General features: G+C 39.4%; 1 protein-coding gene across 2 annotated transcripts in view; it reads left to right on the top strand.

Moving 5' to 3' along the window:
• Positions 1-6,878: 6,878 nt before the first annotated feature.
• Positions 6,879-21,381, top strand: part of CA13 (carbonic anhydrase 13) — a 51,483-nt gene continuing 36,980 nt past the window's right edge. The window contains exons 1-3 of one of the 2 annotated variants that reach the window (XM_059166098.1): positions 6,879-7,143; positions 11,487-11,684; positions 19,176-19,294. In XM_059166098.1, coding sequence (XP_059022081.1) covers positions 7,107-7,143; positions 11,487-11,684; positions 19,176-19,294 — 354 coding nt within the window. In that variant the 5' untranslated portion in view covers positions 6,879-7,106. The remainder of the gene's footprint in view (positions 7,144-11,486; positions 11,685-19,175; positions 19,295-21,381) is intronic. The other variant, XM_059166097.1, reaches the window with a different exon arrangement.

Here is a 21,381-nt window from a genome sequence, read left to right as displayed (position 1 = left end):
AATAGACAAAATTTGGAGGGGAAGGGAAAAGAAGAAAAGCAAGAATCAGTATGACTATTAAGTTTTGACTTGCACAATTGGGTGGGTGGTGGTGCCGTTTAATTAAGACAGAGAGAAAACTGTGGGAAGGAAACTGAGATGGGGAGGAAAGAATTGATTCCATTTCAGACCTTAAATTGCAGCAGTTGGATGCAGTTCAGTGGATCTAATGCTATGCTGCCCAATACAATACAGTAGCCACTCACTACATGTGACTATCAGTCACTTGTAATGGGCTAGCCTGAACTGAGATATTCTGTAAGAGTGAAATACACATCAGATTACAAGACTTAGTAAGACAAAAAATGCGAAAGGTTTACATCTTTGTGTTAGTTAAGTTTCAACGAGGAGACAAATATCATGCAACAATTTTTTTAAAAGATTTATTTATTTATTTAAGAGAGAGAGAGAGAGAGAGCATGAGATGGGGGAAGGTCAGAAGGAGAAGCAGACTCCCCACTGAGCAGGGAGCCCGATGTGGACTCGATCCTGGGACTGAGCCAAAGGCAGTTGCTTAACCAGCTGAGCCACCCAGGTGCCCCACATACAATAATTTTTAACAGGAAAAGTTGACATAAGGAATTAACTATACCAAGGAATAAGATGTAAGAGAACTATAAAGAATATCCACAGGCTAAGGGGGAGTTTCCAAGGAAGGACAAACGTGGAAGTTGTCCTCCCCTCCAAGGTTGGGATTCAGATCACTGGAGAGGTGTGGTAGTAGTCCACTGGATGGATGGCAGAGAAGTTCATGGGATGCCCCAGGGCAGAGTTGGTCCATAGCTGCCAGGCAAGCAGGAGATACTCCTCTAGGGTTCAGTGGGCCAAGTCTGGCATGCAAGGGTGCAGAGGGACTTGGGAGTGGGAACCATGTCTCTGCAGGGTGGTACATAACCTAGAGGGCAATGTCTGTGTCAGAAGCACCAGGGTGCAGGCTGCCTGAGGCTTGTGGGTAGGTGTGCAGAGGACTGAAGCATCTGCTTGCCAACAGGGTGGCAGGAGAGCTGAGATGTGTGGTGTTTGCTTCAGGAGTTCTGAGGAGAGGGTTACTGGGTTGGGGCTGGGACTGTGAACTTGCTGAGGGACTGCACAGTCTTGGCATGAGGCTGGGCCACAGCGCCCCTGCATGTCCACTCACACCTCTCTCTGTCAGAAGGCCAGTGGGAGCAAGAAGAAAACAAAAATGCAGTACACAAGAACCAGGGAAACAGTCCCTTTCTGTGATGTCCCTCTACTGAAAAAAGGTTAGCATTGTGCTTGGCTTGGCTTTTTTGAGTTTTCAGCTTGCCAGCTCATCCTGTAAATCTCAGGACTTGTCAGTCTCCATAACTGTGTGAGCCAATCCCTTACACAAAATCTCTTTTACACACACACACACACACACACACACACACACACACACACACACTGTGTGATTCTGTTTTTCTGGAGAAACGTTACTAATACAGTTGGGTATAAAAGAACCCAAGGAACGAACACCAGACAGTATGGATGGGCAGCAAATGGGAGCTATGTGTATGTTCAGGGAGTGATTTTACTTCTAAAAAGAGGAAATTCTAGAATATATTAGTATGCTAATGGCAATGATCAAGAGGAAGCAGAGTTGGTCACATAGGTTATAAAGGGTATAATGGTATATGTTACGAGGGAGTGGAAAGTTGCTAGGTAGGGCTAGTACTTCAAATCTTTGTAGTAAAATGGTGGTATCCAGCAGAGAACTTCTTGGAGCAGGGGATCTACCAAACCTTGCTTGATGGTGAGGTGAGGATTTGGGTATTGCTCTTGAGAGAACACACTGCCCTTCCCTAGAGGACAGAAGGGGGTAGGTGAACCTTATAAGTGCTGATGACAGGATGCCTGTTAGCACCCCTCATTCTATCTGTCATTATATTTCAAAGAGTTGACAGCAATAGAGTGAAACTGACTTCTTTCCAAATTAGCCATTCCAAACTAATAACAATTAATTAAATTCTTGTCTGACAATACAGGACAAAATATTTGGCTCCAGTTTCTTGAAGTTATTATCTGGAAAGTGATTCGAGAAGTGATTCACTGAAGCTACCTTTTCAATTCTGGTCTGAGTATTCCCATCTTTTTTTTTTTTTTTTTTTTTAAAGATTTTATTTATTTATTTGACAGAGAGAAATCACAAGTAGATGGAGAGGCAGGCAGAGAGAGAGAGAGAGTGAAGCAGGCTCCCTGCTGAGCAGAGAGCCCGATGTGGGCCTCGATCCCAGGACCCTGAGATCATGACCTGAGCCGAAGGCAGCGGCTTAACCCACTGAGCCACCCAGGCGCCCTGAGTATTCCCATCTTGACATGAAACCTGCGTCACTTGGGCAAGTCCCTTTAGCCCCTTTAGGAAATTGCCTTATACAATCCTAACCTTAGAATAACCTTAAGATAACCTTAGGAATGGGACATTAAAGAAATCAAAACCCCCACATAGTATCAGCTCCATAAAACCAACACTCTCCAAAGATATCAAATGATAAGACATTCTTGTGGTTAATAAGTCCCAGCTGTGCAAATCACAGGACTTGAATGAAAGAAATGGGCACAGAGTGGAACACCTTGGACTTGGGACTCTGTAAATTGGGGCTATGTCCTGAAACAGGCTATGTCCTGTGCCCTGCTTCTCTAGGTAACTGAGGAACTTTGTTCTTCTCAGTTTACTGCTTGAAAAGCCAGATGATAATAGCCACTTGGGTTCACAATCAGTTTCTAGAAAGATTCCCTGAAAAAACGTGCATCTCAGAGGAAGAGTCTGTATATATTTATTTGTGCCCTCATAGAACAATACTAATTCATACTTTGGTATTTTCTCAATATGTTACCATCCTTAATGAAATATTTTTATGGCTAGAGTTATCTCTTACAAGTGCAGTTCGTAACATAGAGTGATCACTGAAGAAATGATCTGACTTAAGCATGCTTTGTTGCAAAGATACTTGAACTGGATCTAATTGAATCAAGAGTGAAGTGGAGATTATGGCCACATGTTTGGTCAGGAATCTTGGGTTCCCTGGTCAGTGTTAATCTTCCTCTATGTGTTAACACTTCATAGTTATGAACCTGGAGACAAAGGTTCTTTGTTAAGGAGAAAACCCACACCTAGTTATAAAAGGTTATTTAGCAAGCTAGTGGGTCATTAATCGGAGGAAATACAAGGTTTCTGTCACCCCAGATTTTTTTTTTTTGAAAAATTTAAAACCTACCAAAAAAAAAAAAATGTAAGAGTTGTAACATGAGAACATCCTTCAGCAAAATTCACCAATTATCAACTGGGGCATCTGAGAGTCAAGCTCAAACAGGAAGGTACCTCGGCCCTATTGCTTTGACATTCATCTCCTAAAGTATTGCCCGTACCATCTCCACACCTATGAAAATTAACATCAATTCACTAATATCACCTGTATGTGGTCTGTGTTTACAATTCTTTAACTGTCCCCAATGCAGGGATTGTGTCTTTCTTTCCAACCTAGGACCCAGTTGAGGGTAACACATTACGTTTGGTTGTGACATGTATTTTGTCTCTTAATCCCAGGCTGAATGAATATCCTAATCCCTAATAGCATTTCACCTAGAAGTTTTAGCACTCGTTACTGATCCTTACCTGAACCAGATATTACACCAGTCTTTCAAAATTGATGGTTTTATAATTCCGCCACTTTATCTGTATTTAGTAGCTTGCATTCTCTCATAAAGAAGCATTTTCTCTCTCTTTCAGTATCACTATGGACTCGTGGATATTTTGGGGAATGGAAGTCACAGTCTATTACTACTATTATTTTTTTTTGATGGCCAAATTGTCCCAAATTTAGCAATGGACCTCCTACATGCTACCTCCTCTGTGTGTGTGTGTGTGTGTGTGTGTGTTTGTGTGTTTTACATGACTTCATTAGTATTTTGTGAGTTTATTTTGCTAATTTTTAAAAAAGATTTTATTTATGTATTTAACAGAGACCCAGTGAGAGGAGGAACTTAAGCAGGAGAAGTGGGGGAGGGAGAAACAGGCTTCCTGCCAAGCAGGGAGCCTGATGTGGGATTTGATCCCAGGACCCTGGGATCATGACCTGAGCCGAAGGCAGAGGCTTTAACTTACTGAGCCACCCATGTGTCCCTAATTTGCTAATTTTTTTTAAAAAAAGTTATTTATTAGAGTAATTTTGGGTTCACAACAAATTGAGAGGAAGGTACAGACAGAGCCCATAAAATCTCCAACATGCTTAGCCTCCTTCATTATCAACTTGTTCCTCCAGAGGCAATATTTATTTCAAATGATGAACTTAAATCCTTATCACCCACAGTTCGTAGTATACCTTAGGGTTCACTCTTGGTGTTTTATATCCTGTGGCTTTGGACAAATGTATAATGACATGTATGAATCAATGTAATATCATATGGAGTATTTTTTTAGAAAAGGAGGGAGTGTGGTAAGGAGAAGAAGGAGAGAGAGAGGGAGAGAGAATCTTAAGCAGGCACCATGCCCAGCACAGAGCCTGATGCAGGGCTCCATCTCACATCCCTGAGATCATGACCTGAGCTGAAATCCAGTGTTGGACACTTGACCGACTGAGCCACCCAGGTGCTCCTCATACAGAGTATTTTTATTGCCCTAAAATTCTTCTGTGTTGTCTACTCAGCACCACCCACCCCCCTCTTGGCAACCACTGATCTTTGTACTGTCTCCATAGTTTTGCCATTTTCAGTGTGTCATATAGTTGGGATCATACAGTACGTAGTCTTCAGATTGGCTTCTTTCATTTACCAGTATGACATTGAAGTTTTTCTATGTCTTTCTTTCCATGGCTTGATAGCTCATTTCTTATTAGTGTTAAATAATATTCAGTTGTCTGGATGCACTATAGTTTAATTATCCATTCACCTACTGAAGGACATCTTGGTTGCTTTCAAGTTCTGGCAATTAAAAATAAAGCTGCTATAATCATCCATGTGCAGATTTTTATGTGGCTTTTATGTGCAGATTTTTATAACTTTTCACTTGGATAAATACTGAGTACTGTGATAGCTGGATCGTATGGTAGGAGTGTGTTGAGTTTTGTAAGAAATTGCCAAACTGTCTTCTAAAGTGACTGCACCATTCTGCATTCCCATGATGAATGAATGGAAGTTCCTATACTTCCACAGCCTTGCCAACAATTGATGTTGCCAGTGTTATGGATTTTCACCATTCTCATAGGTATGTAGTAGTATCTCATTATTGTCCTAATTTGTATTTTCCTGGTGACATATGATGTGGAGCATCTTTCATGTGCTTATTTGCAATATCTATATCTTCTTTGGTAAGATGTCTGTTAAGGTCTTTGGAACATTTTTTCATCAGGTTGTTGTCTTACTGTGGAGTTTTCAAGAATTTTTGTGTATTTTGGAGCACAGTACTTTAATATATTTTTGCCTATAAATATATACATATATGTATTTTGTCTTTTGTAGTGAAAGTGAAATATAGGTAAAACTTTGAAAGTTTGGCCACTATTATGCCAGCATAAATGAACCAATTGTGCCAGAGAAAATGGAAGAGAAAGCTTGTGCTTTCCCTTAGGTATAAGAGGAGCATAAATTTGATTGTACTTATAGCTCTATAAAAAATTTTTTCCCATTGCATTCTAACCTCATTAAGATTTATAGAAGCAGAAGGAAGTGCAGGCTGCACTATGGGGTATTTAGGTCAGGTCTAAAGAAGAATTATTCAAATTGATCTTTATTTAGTGGTCCCTAAACAGTACAGTGGTTACCAAAAGAGGTACCCTCCTGGGACTTGCAATTACCACATTAAGCAGCTGCTGTGTGGATGGCGAGAGAAAGTGGATGATGATCATTGAAGAGCCACTCTTACATCTCTTATGGAGGGCTCATATGACCATGGAGAAGTTCTTTGCATTAGTCTGTCCATAAATAACACTGCATAGTTCGGTCTGAAATTTCAAATTGACCCCACTCAAACCCTTCTGCAGCTGGAACAGTAATTATAATCCTGGCAGGTCTCAGAGTTCTCTTTGTTTTTCACTCTGAGCCCAGAACACCCACTACTCTAGGACAGAAATTCAAGGCTCTGGAGTCAGTTCAGCTCTGCTTTCAGCCCTAGGACAGCAAGCCTACCATGCATCCAAGACAAGACAGAATGAACACCCTCCTCTCAGTGGGGACAAAAGGGCAGCAGAACTTCTGGGCCAAGAATCAATAATCAGGTTGGTACCCTCACTCCTCAAGCCACAGCCTGCAGCGTGAGAGACAGGAAGGGAACAGGATGAATGGGCCGCGGAGCCAGGCTGGGGAAGGGAAGGGACAGCCGACCCTTTTTAGTAGGAACTCTCGGGACCTATTAGCAGCGTGACCAACTTGGGCAGGTTACATAGCTTCTCTTAAGCCTCTGGGGCAATTATAATATCTTCCTCAAAGGAATGTTGAGGATCTAATGGCAAAATGGGGGTAAATGTCTTGGTTCAGACACTGGCCTATGGTAAGCCTTTAATGAATAACAACTAAATTATTTCTGTGGCTGTTGCCGTCGTCATTATTGTGTTGTACTTGTAACCACCACCACCCCACCACCGCCACCATCAACGACCTTGTCTCCATGAGCAGCCCCGCCTTGCCCAGCCCAACAGCTTCAGGCTCAGGTGATTCATTCATTCCCAGGATAGCCCTCTAAGCGACCCTTTCCCCGGGTGACTACTTCTCAGGAGGCAGAAAATCCCCTCTGGAAACCCTTCTCTCTTTCTGTGCCTCTTCCCCTCTGCCTCTCTATCAAGCCCACTCTCGCTCTCTGGAGTTCAAACTCCTGCCCCTGGACCCAGCTCAGCGCCGCCGCCCCGGGTCCGCCGTCAGAGGTGCGGCCGCCTTCCTGCACGCCGCTGCCCCCTGGCGGACGAGGTCGTTAGCGCCCTGGCCCCGGGGTTTCAGCGCTCCGTTTCTGCCCGGCGGCGGCGGGCGGACCCTCCCTAGGCTGGCCGCCGCCTCCGCCAGCTCGCGCGCTTGCCCCGCTCGCTCCCTCCTCTCTCGCTGCCCTGCCACATCTTCCTCTGCCTCCCACCCGAGGGACCATGTCGCGGCTCAGCTGGGGATACGGCGAGCACAACGGTGAGCGCCTTCTGCAGGTCCGAGGGAGGGCTTTGCTCGGGGGGCGGCTGTGGGGGACAGAGCACCCACTGCTGGTCCCGCACTTGCGAGAAACTTTTTGGTTCCTCTTTAAATGGGGCGGCTTTCCCCAAAGCTGAATGCAGGAAGTGGAGGGAAGGCTTAGTCTTGTGTAGACTGGAAAAGCGTCTTTTGGCGGGTGTTGATGGTGGGGGTGAGGGTTGGCGTGCGTTACCCCCGTGAAGATTCCCCGGACCCCGAAATCTTCGTCACGCGTCCATTCACTTTCCTTTGAAAAGCCGAGCGCTTTCCCTAGTAACTACTTCTCAGTAAAAGGCACGGAGATTAGAAGTCTGGTGACATACTTTAATGAATTGAGGACAAGTTCGCTTTCAGTTTTTTAATTATTCACCTAGAGGAAACAAATCATGCAAAACATTTGAAGCTATACTTAAGAAATTTTAATAATTGAATTGCAACCCTGGAGATTGAAGTTGCCTTCTTGGCCACCAAAATACCGCAATTTTCTTAAAATTGTTACTACAAAATATTGCCATGGCAATTTGGTACTATTAGCTTTAGGAAGACTTAGGTTCTTTCTGAAAAAAATGAAGTTATACTTCAGGCTACTTCTTCACCCTTTCTCCCTCTCCCACACTCTTTTTGCAGAGACAGGATCATTCAAATTTTAGCATGTTGGTGAACATGTATTAATTGATGGGAGTGACAGTTATAATAAAATGTATACTTTTTTCTTCTATATACTATATCATCAATATAACCATTATTTGAGGGGCACCTGGGTGACTCACTGGGTTAAGCCTTCAGCTCTGGTCCTGATCTCAGGGTCCTGGGATTAAGCTCCCGCATGGGGTGTGGGGGGGGTGTCTTTGCTCAGTAGGGAGCCTGAAGCCCTCCCCACTGCCTACTTGTGATCTCTCACTCTCTGTCAAATAAATAAAATCCTAAAAAAATTATTTGAAATAATTTTTCAATTATTTGAAATAACTGCAAAATGACACCAAGAAAGCCTGATGGTGAATCACTGTCAAAATTAGATCTGTGAATAATAATAATAATACTTCCTTGGATTAACATGTATATTATTGGACAGTACCATACAGTCAAATTTTATAGAAAGTTTATTTTCACAAAGAAACAGAAAAGCTTCATTTGTCATTGTAGCCTTTTTGAGGTTATGATTGACTTGCCAGTTTAAAAATGGCAGCAGGTGAAATTTAGAACTTTAATAATAAAAGGTGTAATTTAGGTGAATTTTTTTTGACTAAAACTATAATTATAATCTCATACTTTTGCTACTTTTCAATTTATGTTTGGGGGAAAAAACACAAAACAAATTTCTTTTAATTTCCCTCTTTGCTGAAATGGTTTTAATTTTTGTTATTTAATGGTTACTGGGTATCGACAGTACCCTCATGATAGTTAGGAAGAAAAAGAGTGTTTTCAATCAGTGAGTATTGGTTACTCTTTAATATGTTTATATATTAGAAAATAGTGGCTCCAATGGAGCTCATCTTCAGAAATTTAAAAAATTTATCTCTGAAAAGCCACTACCAAGGAGTGATTTTATATTTCTGCTAAGAATTATAGGGTCATTTCCAGCTTTTAGATGCAATAACTTTCTAAGGACCATACCTGTAAGTAGATCAACTGTGACAAAATCCTACTGGAAATATGTTGAACCTGACCGGGCAAGTTTGGTTGCTTGTTTTCTGTTTACACTGATAGAAGCAGTGAATTAGCAGTTGAAAGCAAACTTAAACTGGGTGTAGTAGCAATGATAAAACGGAGTTGAGGCATTGGGAAGGGGGGACCACCTTCGCCAAAAACTTAACAGTTCTTGCATTAACCTGTAATAGTTTCATTGGTTCACGTTAGGGAATGTGACACTGAAAACTACATGTCTTGAATCAGGGGTGCCTGGGTGGCTCAGTGGGTTAAGCCTCGCCTTCCGCTCAGGTCATGATCTCAGGGTGCTGGGATCCAGCCCCGCTTTGGGCTCTCTGCTCAGCGGGGAGCCTGCTTCCTCCTCTCTCTCTGCCTGCCTCTCTGCCTACTTGTGATTTCTCTGTCCAATAAATAAATAAAATCTTAAAACAAAAAAAGTTCTTGAATCAGTGGAAGAATCACTATATATCTCTACTTAAGAACTATGTTTAAATGGGTTTAAAGTTGGATGGAAAAATTTTTAAAAAGGTGGTTAAACTATGGCGGTTAATAGATGATATTGAATAATTTATGCAAAATGGGATTATTTTTATATTATTTTGGGTTGCCTCTGCTTTTAACATATTCTTGTTATAAAGGATTGGCAATAGGAGAGTAAAGGAATTAGGAAGAGAAAGAAAAAAGTAAACAACATTTTGTGATATATGCATCACATATTCAAAATCTAATTCTTAACAGGTTAAACCATACTTGGTGACAGTGAGATAGGAAAACTTTTTCACTTAAAGCAAGGACTAGATTGCACAGAGAAAGTACTAGAAAGGTAAACTGGAGTACTTAATAAATCAGGAAACGTAATGCTTTTTCTGTAATAAGTTGTAGGCAAGGGCTTTTGATGTTCAAGTTGCTTTGAAGTCCAAAGTGTCACTTCATAAGAGAAGAGTTTTTAAGTTGTGTGTATAGTTACATAGTCATGCTCTGACTTTTTATACCTGAAGCATATGTGAAGAAAAGAGCATAAGCTTTCTCCTTTGCCAAATTGAAGAGTAATATGGAGCATTAGGTTTGGAGATTGAAGCTGGTGATAATTGTGATGTATTTGCATTTCTTGAAATGTCATTCTAAATCTTACCTTTAAAAAATATTTGTTGTAGGGCACCTGGGTGATTCAGTTGGTTGGGCGATTTCCTTTGGCTCAGGTCATGATCCCAGTGTCTTGGGATCAAGCCCCATGTCTGGCTCCCTGCTCAGTGAGAAGCCTGCTTCTCCCTTTTTGCCCCTCCCCTACTCATATTTTCTCTCTTTCTCTTTCTCCAATAAAAAAATAAAACCTTTAAAAAAAATGTTGTTGTTGTCAGTAACAAATGTTTAATTGTCATGCTGTGTCATTTTAATAAGTACTTGAACGTTAGAGAAATCTAGTGAAACAGGGAGAAGCTTGGTCAGTAGCCCTGTGCTCTGCCGCCCTGGTGGTTATTGCGTGAATTGCAGGCATACTAGACAAGAAGAGCCTCTAAACTATAAAGTGACTACTCATGTCTGAAATGAGTTAGAGGTTACTTGAAGCTGCAATCTTGCTCTTGATTTGGGGAGGCAGAGCTTGAATCAAGTCTCCCAGATAAATGAAGAGTGTAGGCAAGGGAACTGCCCGCTTATTGGTTCATGTCAGTTTACCAAGTATGTCTGGCTTGGGAACTAGATGCAATTTTGACTTTTTGAGTAGAGGATCAGGATGACAATTGTCCCTTGTGTAGGAATTCAAATGTAACACTGGCAAAATAACCTCAGAAGGCCCTTCGAAATGTAGAAAGAAAGAAAGAAATTGTTACCTGACTCCCCTGAAGATAATCAACAATATTACATTTCCTTATGTGGTGCAGCTATTTTATTTGGATTATGCTGTATAAAAAATTTATATATTTCCTTAGTGTTCCTGTTGCACATAAGAGGCAACTGAGTGAGGCTTGGGTGACACCTGAGGACAACAGTGAGCGATAGAAGAAAGAAATAGGAATAGAACTGAACCCTTTTTTTTGCTACACAGCTTTCTCAGTTCCATTAATTCTTTCATCCCATGAACTTGTTGACCACTGGAGCTACGGCAGATCATTCTTGGAGCTGAAACTGAAAGTCATTGTTTTCAGTGATGAATTGTGCTGTTGTTTGTAGTTTGGTAGAAAGGTACCTTTGGAAAGTATTTTTTTTCCCCTAAAGATTTACTTATTTTAGAGAGAGAGAGTGAGAGAGAGCACACATGTGTGCAGAGGGTGGAAAGAGGCAGCGGGAGAGGATCTTAAGCAGACTCCCTGCTGAGTGGGGAGCCCAACAGAATGGGGCTCAATCTCATGACCCATGAGATCATGAGCCAAACCAAGAGTGGGATGCTTAACTGAATGAACCACCCAGGCATCCCTAGAAAGTACTTTTTAAAACGTACATGCTTTTTGTCCATAAGGGTTAATTGCAAATGAATTAAGGCAAACCAGGAGGTTTTCATACCCATAATAAAAGCAACTAGTCTTATTTAAAAAAAATTAGATATAAATGCCCTGAAGATGATGATCTAATTTGTTTTTCCTTCAACTGGAGCACAGTGCACTTGTTTGGTAAAGGAAGTAACTTAATTAGTTCTTTTCTTTTGCCTCTATATATTTAAGGTCCTATTCATTGGAATAAATTTTTCCCTATTGCTGATGGGGATCAGCAATCACCGATTGAAATTAAAACCAAAGAAGTGAAATATGACTCTTCCCTGCGACCTCTTAGTATCAAGTATGATGCAAACTCAGCCAAAATCATCAGTAATAGTGGCCATTCCTTCAGCGTTGACTTCGATGACACAGAGGACAAATCAGGTTGGTTCTTTTTTTTTTATTTTGGTGGGAGACGAGGGTGTTGGATGATTATGATTTCTTATCTTTCATATTTAAAATACCTATGGATTGTGTGTTTCTTATCAGTACTTTACTAGAGCTTGTAATAAAAGTTTTATTAGACTGTTTCATAGGATAATGTCTTTCACACTGTGAATAAGTCATGGACCAACTGAATAAAATTTTAGTTTACTTGTTAATTTGATAATTAGATGAAGTAGAAAAAGAGAATTTCCCAAAAATGAACATTTAATCCTTCTTCAAGCATTATCAACTCCCAAGGAATGGATGATATCCAGTTTAAAGTTTGGATGAGAGAGAAATTAGAGAGAATCAAATTTTGTAATACTTCTTAAGGCTTCTGACAAATTATTTTTTAGTTTAATATTAGGATAATGCTGTATTTGGTCTATTAATGAAAAATATATTTAAATTATAAAAATTCTAAATTGGAAGAAGATTTATTCATTAAGTGATATTTAGGTTAGTAATAATATTCTGTATTTATGTGATACTATATCATTAGCAAAAATTATAAGCCCACAAAATTTCTCATATATGTCAAATTCATAGAAGATATATTTTCATCAATGCATTGAGGAAAAATGCACAAAGAAAGATTAAGACGTATTTTTAACTTGCAGGGGGGGAGAGGGGAACTCGCTTTTTATATACTATATTCAATTGTCTTCAAGCCCTCAGTTTTATGAAACTGTATTAATAGATATGGTTGATGGGTACATTGTAAATAGTCCAAGCTTCCTGAGTATAAAGTTTATACCATCCATAATCATAGTTTGTTACTGCATATATCTCAAGCATAAAAACTTGAGACTATCCACTCCTAGTTTTAGAGTAAGAAGTGATTAATTGTCCTTCATCTAAAGCTTTAAGCTTTTTTTTTTTTTTAAAGATTTATTTATTTTAGAGAGAGGGAGCGAGAACTCATGAGTGGGGGGAGGGGCAGAAGGCGAGGGAGAGAATCTCAAGGAGACTCCCTGCTGAGCGTGGGGATTGATTTTGCAACCTTGACATTATGACCTCAGTTGAAACCAAGAGTCAGATGCTTAACCAACTGAGCCACCCAGATACCGCAAAGTTTTTTTTATTTATAAATGTGAGCTGCCTTAGTCATAAAAAATTCCTGCTCTAATTTATTTGATGATGACTAAGGTTTACTCTCTCCCTCTCTTTTCCTTCCTCTCCCTCCTTCTCTCTTCCTCTTTCTCCCTGTCTCTTTCCCTCTTCCTCCTGTTTTCCCTCTACTTTGGGTTAACCCAGGGGAATCAGTTTGTTTGTGTTTCCAGATTTGACACTGTGTCTGTGATTGGTAATGTGTGCCCTCTCCCCAATGTGAAGGTTTCTCTCTTATCTAGATCACAGTGAAATTACCAGGGTTAATTGGAAATGTCTGTGAAGTACTCAGTACCCTCTGAGACAGAAACTACATAAATATGGGTCACGATTCTCATTCTTTTATCTCAAGATAAAAGAATGTTTCATGGTTATTCTGGGTATTAAATCAGTGAAAAAGTAGAAACCACTATAATTAAAATAAATTGTTAGCTTTTCTTTTTCTTTGGTAAACTACAAAAACACAAAGATACTTTCTGTAGCAAACCACTTTGATTTGAAGAAAACAGTTTCCATTTTGTAAAGAAGACATTCTTGACCAAAATTAACTCTGAATCCCACCAATAAAGAAACCAGACATGAAACCTTCCTCATGGTCCTTGTAGGGCTTCTTTGTCTGGGAAGTTGCATTCCATGTGGTTAACCTCCAGTGCGTCACCCATTAGAATTTTAATAGTCCTTTATAAAGGACTTTATAAATTTAACTTTATAAAGGCGGCAGGGGCGCCTGGGTGGCTCAGTTGGTTAAGTGTCTGCCTTTGGCTCAGATCCTGATGCCAGAATTCTGGGATCAGGTCCCGCATTAGGCTCCTTGTTCAGCAGGGAGGCTGCTTCTCTCTCTCCCTCTGCCTGCCCCTCTGCCTGCTTGTGTGCTTTCTTTCCCTATGTCAATAAATAAATAAAATCTTAAAAAAAGGTAAAAAGGGGGCAGGAGGATATGAAATTCTGGGGGAAGAAGGCCTGTTGGCTGTGGTAGAGGAGAAATAATAATCTGGTAAGGAAAGACAAGGGCATTTTCACCGTAGCTTCTGGGCTTTCCGTACTCAGACAGGATCTCAGCTCTGGGAATCTCACCTGACTGGCCCCACAAGTCTCCCTGTGGCACCTCAGACTTGTCCTATCACAGAACTTCCCACATTGCGTTGTAACTGCTGGTTGGTTCTCTTCCCACTCAGCTGAAGACTCCCTGTGGGCAATAGCTTTGTCTTATTCATCTGTCTAGTATGGTGCCATGCACACAATAGGTACTCAGTAAATGTGTGTTTCAGTTAACATTTTTTTTTTTTTTTTGGTATGATGTTTCATGGAGGACAAAGAAAATTGATAAGGCATTATGGTACAGGACATGTTAGTCTACATAGGTGAAGTCCCAATAAAATTACAAACCACCAGAAGACAATTAATACTTACCATTTGACACCTAAGTATTAGTGGATTATTCGTTGTTTGAATATTTAATTTTTAAAAGCTGTTGTACTATTTATTTATTTATTTATTTATTTTTATTTATTTATTTTTAAAAAATATTTTATTTATTTATTTGACAGAGAGAGAGATCACAAGTAGGCAGAGAGAGAGGAGGGAAGCAGGCTCCCTGCTGAGCAGAGAGCCCGATGCGGGACTCGATTCCAGGACCCTGAGATCATGACCTGAGCCGAAGGCAGCGGCTTAACCCACTGAGCCACCCAGGCGCCCCTATTTATTTATTTTTAAAAATATTTTATTTATTCATTTGACAGAGAGAGAGATCACAAGTAGGCAGGGAGGCAGGCAGAGAGAGGAGGAAGCAGGCCCTCCGCGGAGCAAAGGGCCCAATGCGGGGCTCGATCCCAAGACCCTGGGATCATGACCTGAGCCGAAGGCAAGGGCTTTAACCCACTGAGCCACCCAGACGCCCCCTAATTTTTTATTTTAATAAATGAGAGTTCCTGGCATATAGTAAGCACTTAACAATATTAATAACTACTAATAATAACACAGAACACATAACAGGTCTGTATCCTTACCATATACGAGATATGTTGTGCTGAAATTTTTTAAAGATATCAAAAGGAAGCTGATTTCTCATTAAGAAAGGCCTCCTAGGAATACCAGTGATTTGATGAGTCCAGTGTTTATTCTTTAATTTTCACCTCTAGAAATTATTAATTTCTCAGTTCAGTCTAGTTATCAACGTCTAGTTACGTTGTTCTAGGTAACTACGTGAAATCAACCAAATTCACAAGATCTGAAGTTATACGTTAGAAAAGAAAAGAAAAGAAAACAAAACAAAACACAAAAACATCTGGGGGAAAGATATCTTAGTTGTGTGATCCCTCCCAGAAGCCCAGATCTGCAGGAAACGGAATTGCTGATTTGTGACAATGTAGACATTACAAAGCTTTAGTGTAATGATGTTTCCCTTCACTAGATTGTAAGTTCCTTGAGGGTAGGGATGACCTTACTCAGCATCCCATACTTAATTAGCCTTGAACATAGTCGCAGGCCTGTAAGTAAGCTCTTTAGAATCATTGAATGAATGAGCAATGAGAGAGTAACGTGGTGTGCATATGCTCAGAGCAAAAGAAGCCAGATTGAATGAAGACTTTCCTGGTTCCATAAAGAATTCAGGCCCCGGGGACCGGAAACATTTATGGCCTTGGTCTCTCTCTCACAGTACAATCCTGACAGTTTTGTGCTGTTTAGTTCCTTTTTTCCTAGATGCAAGCAAAATACAGATGTGCTGTTCACGTAGCTTTACTTCAGATAATTGTTTAGTGATTAGGCTATGACTTTCATTAGAGTCAGAGTCATAAGAACATGTTCTTTAGCAATTCCTAGGTCACTTACTCAGGACCCACTTTATAAACCAAAGTCTATGGAGAAGTGCTTCTACAGATGAGGTCTTTTTCCTATTCTATGTTAGTGGTTTTTACTGATGCAGACACTGTCCTAGGCACTGAAGATGCAAAAAGAACAAGAGAGATTCTGCCTTAAGAGAGTTGGTATTTTGGTGGAATAGGCAGTAAATACATGCATAGACAAGTGTGTTAATTATTAATTTTTTTTTCTGATTTTGTTGCAAGCCTTGCCTATCATTTAAGACCACTGACAACAGTGTAGTTTCATGAAATAAGTAGGGTTAGCAAATTTCTGACAAAGTAAATTCAAGGGAGTAACATATACATTTCTAGTTTCACAACATTGTTGGTCTTTGCAGCATATAACAAATGACAAGGACCCTTTTACTAAGATATTAAAAATTTCCCAAACTTTTATGGCATTTAACTCAGGTTTCTTAATCTTTGTAGACCTCTCATATGAGTATTCTATTTGGAATAGACTTAAGAAAAATTCTGAATGAAAGAATAAGTGGACATGTATACCAAGGGTGATTTTGGAGAAATGATTATTCGTTTTCACATATAAGATGGAGACAATAATATTTATTTACTCATCTCATTTGCAGAGGAAGATGAATGATTTGACCCTTGAAAACACGAAGTCATTCTCCTTAAAAATAATTCTTGTTGCCCGTATTGATTTCATACTATAGTTTCATTATTTTCTTACAGACTATCTCAAAGTCAGTGATAAATTAACCTTAATATTTTGACTCACTTTTCCCCAACCCGTGTTTCTCCAAAAGAGCTCTGCTTCAAGAGAATGTCTTCCTTCATAAGTAGACATTTGCTGATTATGGTCCCAGTTTGGATATTGTAGATGAAACACTCACATGTGGAGTAAGATATGTAGAGTGTAAGGCAATCTTTGTTGTTTAACTAGCAGAGCTATGCTAATCTGGCTTTAAACCCTGGATTCTGAGTAGGCTTTCCAGAGATCAGCCATGATCCTTGGATGTGTCCCTAACCCTGTGTGTTTTTGGTATCACTTTCTTTCTCTTGAGCCAGGTTGTTTGCATCTTCTCCCAAAGTTAATTCCACATTGATGACTCTAATCTGCTTTTTATCTGTGAGGGAATGGCTTTTTATTTCAGCTCGGATCTTATTATGCTACAGTAAGTGGGGAAAAAAGGACAATAGAATTGTTGATTTCTTTGGCAATTATCACAGGCTGTCACTCATATGTGAAATTTAAGAAACAAGGCAGATGAACATAGTGGAAGGGAAGGAAAAATAAGATGGAAACGGAGAAAGAGGCAAACCATAAAAGACTCTTAACTACGGAGAACAAGCTGGAGGGGAGGTGGGTGGGGGGAATGAGCTAAACGGATGATGGGCTTTAAGGAGGGCACTGGAAGTAATGACCACTGGGTGTCATAGGTAAGTGGTGAATCACTGAATCCCAATACCACACTATATGTTAACTAACTGCAATTAAAATAAAGAAAAAAGAAAAAATTTTAAAAAATGATTTCTTTTTATTTGGAATGCCATTGTATCCATGCTGAATGGAGTCACTTAGGCAAATGTGCCTTTTAAATTAATTCATCTGTGAATCATCTTTGACTGCCTGTTTAAAGACAGATCAAATATTTTATTCATTCATTCATCAAATATTTATCATGCATCTGCTCTGTGATAGTTACCGTGCTTAGGTGATGGGTCCAGCAGGGACCCAGTCAGAGTTTCTGCCCTCATGATCACTCTTAGTGGGAGACTCAAAGCAGTAAAACTACTCTGTTTATAACAGTGCAACTAACAAAAGAGCAAGTCCTCGAGTCTGATATAAATGCTTCTCTTTTATTTTTCAGAGGTCTTTGGAAATAGCTTTCTTTATTGTAAAGAAATCTGGATCCAAATAGTCTAAAGAAACCTCCAGTCATTCAACATCCTCCCAAATTTTATTGCACATGTTCAGTATTTTTCCTTGGTAATTTTGATAATTATAGAAGTTAAGGAGCATCAGTCCAATCTCCTAATTAAAAATAGACAAACGATCACAAATAGAGACGAAAAAGCTGAGGCCCACAGAGGCTTAAGTGAGTTTTGGAAGATCACATAATTCAGTAGCTGATCTGGGACTATTCCCAGGTTTGCTGATCGCAACCACACTAACTCTTCATCACTGATGTTCAACTTCGCCTGAGTCAAGTTGAGTAAGGAAGAAATGAGTTCAGTTGTACTGGTTAATACAGATAGCAGTCTCGATCATTTCTCTCCCACGAGGGGTGTGCTTTAGACAAATGTATTTTCCCTTTTCCCCCTTGCTGTGTGTAGAAAACTGCACGTGATACACCTTAACATCTTTTGCTTCTGTAGGCTCCCTGTGGAATGTGGGACTTGAACTCAGGACCCTGAGATCAAGAGTCACATGCTCTACTGGCTGAGCTATCCAGGAGCCCTGTAACATCTTTTGTTTCTTATCTAATTAAGATGGGTCATTTCTGACAATTTTGAGATATCTCTAATTCTGTACCTCTGTTTCCCTATCTGAAATCTCTGAAGAGGAGGGTCATTTAAATCAAACTATTATTAAGGCTGCGGCTCACAAGCTAACACTTCTGTCAGGTGTTGATGGGAGATTAGTAATGCGTATAGTATACTGAATACCCAATTCTTTCTTATCCCCCCATATCTTTTAAACATGCCCAATAAAAATTAATTAGGAGGAGACAGTTTAGAGCTATGTTTTCTCTTAAGAAGGTTTCTGTATACTTAAGATATGACTCTGTTGCCAAAAAAAAGAGTTAATTTTGCCCTGTATTCCAGGTTTCCCTGGGAAGTTAGAATTCAAGTACAGAAGATGGGCTTCTTGGCCAATTTTTTGTAGTCCTCCTAAAAACAATAGAATAGTAATATAGCTAACATGTCCAGTATGCTGGTTGTGTACCAGGCATGATAAGTTCTTTGTATTGAACTTTTCTTCTATTTTCAAAACAGCATTAGGAGGAGGGAGCTTTAGTATCTTGAGGTGACAGACATGAAAGGGATAGCTTTGAAGTTAGAGTTGATACAAGATCACAGAGTAAGAGCAGTCTTCTCAGTGCTGGAACCTGTTCTCTAACCATTGCTTCTGGGCTACTTCCCCAAGTTCAAGGTGGCCCTCTTGACATATCACATCCTTATTCAGAGAGGCTGACATCCTCCAATAAACAGACTCATTCTTTACTTTAGGAACTCCTAATTTCTTCTACTTTCTAAACCACTGTGATTTCCCAGATGTCCCATAAAAATCTGTATCGTGGACTCTCCAACCTTTTAAAATGTTTGTATTCATTCCTCGTATACCTAAATTGTATGCCTGTCTGCAAACTGAATGACACATTTGTAAAAAAAAAAAAAAAAAATTCCTTGGTGGACATGGACTTGTTGAATAATTCAGGGAGATGATGTGGATTATAGCGGCATGTATGAATATTTTCTTCTTGCTAACAATTTGAAATATATTGGCGTTTAGTTCTGCGTGGGGGTCCTCTCTCTGGAAGCTACCGCTTGCGACAGTTTCACCTTCACTGGGGGTCTGCTGATGATCATGGCTCTGAACACGTGGTGGATGGAGTGAGATATGCTGCAGAGGTAAGCCATCGGACACATATTCATGACTCAGTGGTTTCCTAGGTGGTGGGATATAAGGAACCCAGCTGACAACTCTCTTGACTGCAAATTGATCCTGAGCCAATTTGGAATCTGTCTGATATTGCTTTATTCCATCAATAGGAGAGTTTATCAGTATGAGAGCTATAAACATGGTCCTTCTGAGCCTTACACCAACTCTGGGAGATTAGGGTTATTGTGCTCCTTCTAGAAATGAGTAAACAGCCGGTTTGGAGAGATTAATAATTTACCCAACTAGGAAGCAGTTGAGATGGTTTTAAACTCACGTCTGTCTGATACCAACTTATAAACTCTTTCTAGAATATCTGTTGTGTTTCCTGAAAGTCCAGGGAGAAGGCAGAGAAAGAGACATTTGATTTGGGTTCAACTGTGTACTTATTTGGTCCAGACACAGGAGTATACTAATATCATATTTTGTAGAAGTGATATTAAGTGGCGAAGTTCCTTACAGGGAAAAGAAACAAAGACACGAACTCTTCTAAACTCTACCGTACAAAGACAGGAACTCTTTTAAACTCAACCGTACCTCTATATATTTACAGGTATAAAAGGGAATCTCTGTTAATTATTGAAGTCATAATGCAATTAAGCATTCATTGACTTTTTTTTAAATTGGGAAGTTATTCCTTTGTAATTACATTCATTAATACTACTCTACTTTTTCTAATCCTCTGTTAAATGACAAAGCATAATATACTTTAAGTTTTAATACTGTTAAATATTGCTAACACCCAACTTTTCTATGAGATGAGAATGAATTATTGTGTGATGCAACCAAAGCTTTTTAAGTGACAGTAATTTGGCTTATGAGTTGTCTAGGTGAAACAGAGCATTACCAGGCAAGTAAAGTTTTTCTTCATTTTCTCATGGCTACTAAGCTGTGGAGTTGAGACACTCCTTTATAGTTCTGCTGTTGAGAGAAATCCAGCCAAGAGAGCTTTCCAGTTTTGCTCTTCCATTAACACGTACATCTATTCTTTGAGCCTATCAACGAAAACATCTATTTGTCTACTTAAAACACTTGTTTGAGGCCAATTGCTTAGGATATGGGACCTGCTCTGTTTTCAGGAGGGAATAAATTGTATATCCAAAGTGTTCCATGGCACTGGATAAAAGATGCCAAGAATATAGAAAGTGGGACTCCTTAATCTGTGTGGTGCCTCAGTTTATATTATCTGCTGAATAGTTTTCATGTTGCTTTCTAAAGTTTTATGTTCTGAATTGAACACGTTATTCTAAATCTGAAAGTTTCTGTGGGGATTGAGCTGGCTTTGGATTACTGCTTTGTAATTTTTCTAAGCAACTAAAAAAACTTAGTCACATTGGTTTATAGTTATACTTCCTCGTGTCATAAACTTGAAAGTATACTTTCTTTTTTTTTTTTTTTTTTTTTTTAAGCAAACTTTTATTGAAGCTTAAATTGTGGTACAGAAATACATTTCAACTGATTTAAATCCAACACCATGAAGAGAGAAATAATGGCACCAAAATTTTCCCTCTTCTATCATACACACTAGGATTAATTTCAATTACTATTTAATCTATAGTTTTAATTTTTCTAGGCTTTATTCCATACAAATTTGTGCAGTTTTTCAACATTAGATAGAAATCTATTAGGAGAAAAAAAAAATCAGACCTCAAGCCAACAAATGTCATCAAATCTACTGGGACACTGTTCAAGAACAAAATCCACTTTGAGCATTGGTCCTCGAAACAGTACCAAAACATCAGGTACCGTGTGCTAATTACAGAATCAAACTGATCCACTGACTTGAAAGTTTCTTCAATGAAACTTCGAATTAACATGCTTAAAATAAAAGTCAAAATTTATGTTCCAACCACTTGATTTCAAACCAAGTAGATTTTATGTTTAGAAACACTAAAAAAAGTGTTTCATTTATAAATACAGAAGGAACAAAAACATCACTGCATCAATCCAGAAAGAATCAAAAAAATTTTGTGAGGACAAGAATATAAAAAATTTATCAACTTCGGTGTTTTCTCAGCTGCTTAAATCTCGTATTTGCAAATATAGCTAAAAGATGCCA

The sequence above is a fragment of the Mustela lutreola genome, chromosome 3 (assembly GCF_030435805.1).
Source record: "Mustela lutreola isolate mMusLut2 chromosome 3, mMusLut2.pri, whole genome shotgun sequence".
NCBI classification, from domain to species: Eukaryota; Metazoa; Chordata; class Mammalia; order Carnivora; family Mustelidae; genus Mustela; species Mustela lutreola.
Note: the sequence above shows the minus strand (reverse complement) of the source record. Positions and strands in the feature narration are given on the sequence as shown.